General features: G+C 46.2%; 1 protein-coding gene across 1 annotated transcript in view; it reads left to right on the forward strand.

Annotated features, from left to right (window-relative positions):
* The window catches only part of CD2 (CD2 molecule), an 11,957-nt gene that overhangs the window by 3,440 nt on the left and 2,314 nt on the right, over positions 1-6,203 (forward strand). The window contains exons 3-4 of the mRNA XM_010136755.1: positions 2,406-2,648; positions 6,030-6,149. Of these exons, the coding sequence (XP_010135057.1) occupies positions 2,406-2,648; positions 6,030-6,149 (363 nt within the window). The remainder of the gene's footprint in view (positions 1-2,405; positions 2,649-6,029; positions 6,150-6,203) is intronic.

Raw genomic sequence — 6,203 nt, forward strand, 5'->3', positions numbered from 1 at the left:
CTGTCTCCTACAGCCTTTCCTAATCATCGCCCGCCTTTCTGTTTTGGGGACTTCTTTGAGACATACGTCTTTCCTCTCACCACAGTCAGCAGTCTGCTGCTTTTCTTCCTTCTCTTGCTCCTGTTGTTGCCCTCTGGTCCCCTGCTTCTTTCTGGCTTCCCTCTCTATCAGCCACCAGGTTTCTACATGTCCCCAAGCAAACAGCTGTGAGCACATCCATGTTGGCAGCAGGGTGAGCGCAGCTGGCTGTACCGCAGCACCGCACCTGCTGCCGGGACCCCTCAGGCCCTTAGCCAGGGCAGCACCATGCAAGTGGGGCTATACTCCCAGCAGCACCCTGCTTCTAGAAACCTCTTGCGGGAATGCAGTGACCTATGTGAGGTACACCTGTGGCTGATGCACTGTGCACTTCTGGCACTTCTCGTGCTATTTTGTGGGCAGTGAGCTACAGCCTTTAGTCTCTAGCTACTGCTCAAGCAAGGTGAGAGAACCTTGTATTGCATCTGCCAAACTTCCGAGGAGAGCTCAGGAGCCAAGGTGGCACTAGATGCCTGTATTTAGGCAATGCAGTCCTACTCCATTTTTGCTCTAACATGAAAACAGGCTGCAGTCACCTCTCCTGAGATACACCATAATAGGAGCTGAATTTGCAGGGGAAGAATAGAAGCTTCCTGCACCCAATCCTTGCATAGCATAACACAACAGATATGAAGATTGGGCTGTCCAAAGCACATTCCTGGGGATTTCAGCCGCAGGGGTTCAAAGCATGAAGACAGCCTCCATTCCTGTGCTGTATCTTGTCCTGAGAGATCAGGGAGGTAGCAGCCCAGAGCTTTTGAGGGGAGTAGGGATAGATGGCGATGGCTGATGCCCCTCCTCCAGTCCACTAAGCTCTAGGGCAACATGGGTTTTTTTTCCCAGCAATATTTAGCTCTGTTCTTTTCCAGCCAGCACATACACCTCTGCCAACCTCTTGAGTTTATGGGCACTACCTGGCACTGCAGAAATGATGCCTTGATAAGGCAGCAGCAATGGCTGAAGTGGTTTTAACAGAGTTTCTGTTAAAACAGCAGGAGGCCCTGTGGCTAATGGACTGCTGAGCAATGAGGATGTTTCACTACTTCAGAAATCATTATCGTGAACTGTTTACAGATTCAGGAAGTCATCAGGGCCTGATGCTATTTACTCATGCTTTAAGCCACTAAGCTGTCATTGCCGTGTCCTGAGTTCAGTTTCAGTTTCAAGTTCCAACATAGCTGCATGCTGCATCATTTCACCAATTGTGAAGCAGATAAATTGCCTTTCCTCTGATGAAACACAGTTTTGGAAGCAAAGTCTTTTAGGATCTGTTTATGAAACTGTTTATATAACTTTATACTTTGTTACTAGGGTTGGACAAACAGTAGTTCCAAAAAAGTAATGTTTAGATGATATCATCACAGAACTCTATCACCATGACCTACACTCTAGCGTTCCACAGTGGGATGTTCCCTTGAATGATAGGTTACAGCCTGCAAAGGAGGAGTGGACTTAATGAGGAAAAGGTGGCTGCAGATGTCCCAGTGTGAACCTAGACTGCATTTGCTACGAACAGCCCTTATTGGCTTTAAAATTCAGGATCTCTATGATTTAAACCGTCTATAACTAGAGGTGAACCTGGCATGTTTTTTCTTACCTGGTCTAAAAGGTACAAATTATTTTTTTTTCCATCTGGTGTCCGTGCCAGTTGCCCCTAGTTGAGGAAAGCTCCACAGGCCTTTCTGGCTCTTTCAGGGCCACCAGCGACAGAGAATCAGGAACTGAAATGTAGCTGGCTGTTTGCAGGACATAAAAGGAGGCAGAAATGAGTTCTCTCTGTCATAACCTCATGGAGAGCTAAGAGGTGTCTGATTTGTGTTTTCTCTTCTGTTTTTATGGATGTTCACACTGGCTGTCGTGCTAGCTGGGTGCCGCTGGTAGTACATAAAACACCGTAAGTAGCTGTTTGCCCTGCCTTAGAGGAAATCTATCCTGATGGGCACAGGCAGATCAGAGCCGATTTCATTTGCACTGGAACACTGGAGCTGGAGCTGGAGGGGGTTGTGTCTCTGAGTCCCTCCCATCTGCTGCCCCCGCTGAAAACACAGCCTCCTCCCCTTGCCTGCCTGGCTGACTGCCTGTGGCGCAGGCTGAGCCTGAAAGAAGTCCAGCCATGGTGGTGCAGCTCTGCTTTGCTAGGCCAGATCATAGGCTAGTATACTGCATTTTCTTTATTATTGCCATGTTACTTCTCTAGTAGAGGTCTAATTTGCTCTTCATTCTTCTCTGGTCTGATCAGCTGGTGTTACTTCCTTACTGCTTTTAAAAAAAGGTTTTCAAAAGGAGAAACCATCTCAGCCATGCCTGTCCCTTCTCTTCTTTTTCAGAGCCTGTCCCTCAGCCAATCCTCAGTGCTGAATGCATCAATAAAATTGTATCTGTCAAGTGTGAGGTGAAGCAGAAGATTAAAAACGAAACATTTATAATAGAACTGACTCATGGTGAAAGCAAAAAAATCCAAAAGAACGGAACAAGTTTGGAATTGCACATGCGGTATTCCGGGATGTTCAAATGTGCTATTAAGAACCAAGTCAGTGAAAAAACAGCTGAAAAAGTAATTACGTGCTCAGGTAAACAAACTATTTTTGCCTGAATCTGCTAGGAAGGACCCACAAAGCCTGATGCAGTTGCATGTATCTGTAGGACTGGTCCAGGTGCCAGGAGCATCAACGGTTTCCAGTACCCAGCACCACGAGTCTAACATTGCCACAGTTATTGGGAGCTGGGATGCAAGTTGTGCTTTCTGCTTGGAATTCCCCAGCCTTGACACATCTCCACCCTCCCCACCCTGCTGCTTGCCTGCCCCACAGCTACCCTTATGGCATCCCTCCTCTAACAGCTGGGAGACCAAGCCGGGGGCAGTGGGATGTAAGGGGGGCCATGCTCCTCCTCTTGTGTGGTGTTTTCCCCTGTGCTCAGTGAGGCATGGGGGTTGCTGGAAGAGGAGACGAGGTATTTCCGGGCTCAAGACTCTTGTGGATGGCTGAAAGCCCCCCACGTGGGGTGCACTGCAATACTACTTCTGCCATTCATGAAGTCGCCTGGGGTAAACTGCAACCTGCTGGTAAGATCAGGCTGGCTGAGGGTAGATGAATGAGAGAGAGTTGCTTGCTCATCCTGTCATTTTTCTCTCTCCCCTCCATCATGCTAGCTATTCTTCCAAAGCTGCCAGAGGTGTCCTGACACTTTCTGGTGTCAGCATCCTGACAGACGCAAGCAGTGTCAACCATCACTAGTGGTAGATCAATGAAGTAAAGGACAAAGTGGGGAAGTAGGCCTGAAAGTGTTTTCATCTCACACAACAGTCTGCAAAAGGCAGAAAGCACTTTTCCTCTCATTTTTAACCTTCTTTATTCCTTTAAAACTAACAGTACTTCTCTAAGGTTGACTTCAGTCAACCAGACCAAAGACAAAGACTTGGTTTTGGTAAGATAGTATAAGACTACCCAAGCTACCAGAATATAAATTAACGGCTTATTTTTTGAAAATATGGCTTGGGGTCTTCTCCTATGTACATGAAGCCTTGGCATTGATTTCAGGGGATTTGCTCTTGATTTACATCCTAATGGTGAGGAAATCAGTTGCTCATTATTTTTCTCCTCTCCATGATCATACCTGTGAAGGTGGTGGTTGTCCACTACCTGTGACGTGGATGGGTGTTCTCACAAGGGGAAAAATAAGCTGTTTGGACACTCCAGCTTGGCCTAGAAATCAGGAGGGAGGTTATGGAGAATTTAGTTCAGCTTTGATGTTGCGTAGCTCAGATGAGCATGGCTCAAATGTACCATGGATTTTCTTACTCACTAGAAGCGTGATCTTTCTGAATCACAGATGCAGCAAAAGAGCTGAAGGAATTGCATTTTAAATGGTCAGATTCATGCTGAAAATTATTAGACAGGCAAAAGAAGTCATTGCTCCCCTCCGAAAATTTTTGAAAGGGACAGATCAATTCGGATTACTAGTGCAGTACTGGGGAAGAGTCCTTTAATTTGCTGTGCTTGGGCTCATCCCACCTAACTGTATGTACTTTGCTTAAAGCACTCTCTTGCCTTAGATTCCCTCTAGAGCTAGTAGAGAGTGAGGAGACTCATGAGGTGTGGCTTATTATTTCCAATTTCTGGCTATTTATTTCTGTCATAATGAATTTCTGGGAAGTTCAAGACCAAAGGCCAGCCCGTGGTGCTAGAAGGCAGGGAACAATCCTTAAGATATAGAGGCCTTACTGAAGTGTTCCAAGGTCTGCTGTGACTAACTGAACGGCAGAAAGCTGGGGGATGGGGTAGCTCCTGCTCTCCCGTGCAGCCCTTGCCTCACCCTGATGCCTAAAATAGCCAAAAAAGGTTCTTTTCTTCTGCATGAGTGCCTGACCAATGGGCTGCCCAGCCCCATTGGTGCTGGCATTGGGAGAGGGCTGGGGCATGGGATGTGGTATGGACTTTGAAGACAGATGTGAAAACGTCCTTCTGGATTAGGTCCATTTAAGGCAGGGCAAACTAGCTCAAACACGTTGTCTTAATGAGGAAACGCTGGCTGAAGCTGGTGGTCCCAGAGCCTGCCTGTATTGCTGGTATAGGCAGTTAAATACTTTGATTTCACTTCTTCTCACCCTTGAGAAGTTCTCTTCTTTCACAGGGTGAGTTGGGTGGGAGAGTTTGTTTTTTCTCAAACCATTGACAGAGAAATAAAAGGGTTGCCCCACTGACTTTTAAGGTACAAATATGGCATTTCCCAGACACCAAAAGAACCCCAGTAAAACCATGTAGCACTACCCTTCCTACTCAAACTAAAACCCCCTCAAACCTTTGTGTGTGACTGCAGGACTCTGCTAGCTCCATAGTAGATTAAAGATGCCTCACATTGCAGTCAAACCTCTTCCCAACCCTGCTGTCCTCCAGGAATATCTAGTCCTGCGTTTGAGGCCTATCACCTTGAACTTTGACCTTTAGCAGGCAAGGCTGCTTCAAATGGGCTTCAACACAGCTCTTTTCCTGTAAGCATAGCCATACATGAATCTGCCTGGGCTCATCTTACAGTCATCTGGGAGAAACAGGCGTGGAAAAGGCAACAATACACCCCACCTGTCAGCTGAAACAGGTGAGAAGAGACACATCACAGGGGGCACTCATCCTTTTTTCCACTGGAGCAGCCCAAGCTGATGATGACTTTTATACTATAGACATCTCAGCTTTGGTATCATCACTCTTTGCCCTCCACGTGCATGTTCAGTGAATGTTAAAGGTGGTGCTAGTGGTGTTGGCCCTTCTAGAGCTTTGCTCCCCAAGAAGCCAAGGAAGATACCCTTCTTCCAGGCTCAGCTCCACGGCACCTGGGCTTGAGCGTGCACACTGAATGCCAGGAGGACAGGCCAGGCAGGAGGTAGAGAAGGAAAGCCAGCATCCAGCAAAACTTACCTGGCAAAAATAAGAGACACTCATATAAATTTTTGATCACCAGGCAAATTGAACTCTTGTTTTGAGACTGTGGCGTATTTGGTTATGTTCTTTTCCTTTAACTTTTTTTTTTTTTAATTTGCACACAGCCAAAAATTGAAAAGGAAGTACAAAAATAGTATGAAGCAAGCTAGTCTCAGTGTTTTCAGCTCAGCGGGAGGTACTTTAAAAGTTTATTTTTGTTAGATGCTGAGCACTGCCTGGATGCTTGTTGTCCTTAAAAGGGTCCATTGCTAGCAGGTGGTAATTTAAATAATATGAGCTGGCACACATGTATGCTCTGGTTTGAATTTTTTGCAGGGATCCATCAGCAAACAATCAAAATTCTTCACGATGGGGCCCAGCAAGTTTCTACTGTATACAGAGAAAAGGCATAGGGTGGGGTCTCCTCTCACTGGGGCTGCCTTTAATGTAAATGGAAGAAAATACAGAATTCCATGTAGATGTTGTTGAGCAAGTTATTTCTTTCCCTCTAACATCCTCTTTCATTCTCTTAACTAGGCCAGCTGGACCTTTATCTCATCATAAGCATAGCAGGAGGTGCAGTCTTCTTTGTCATCTTCGTGACTTTGCTTATTTATTGTATCAGGAAGAAGAAAACAGAAAGGCTTGAAGACGAGGGTGAGTATTTAAGGGGCTTTATGTTGCTATCCAGCTACCAAGAACCTTAGAGCT

The sequence above is a fragment of the Buceros rhinoceros genome, unplaced genomic scaffold (genome assembly GCF_000710305.1).
Source record: "Buceros rhinoceros silvestris isolate BGI_N320 unplaced genomic scaffold, ASM71030v1 scaffold10675, whole genome shotgun sequence".
NCBI classification, from domain to species: Eukaryota; Metazoa; Chordata; class Aves; order Bucerotiformes; family Bucerotidae; genus Buceros; species Buceros rhinoceros.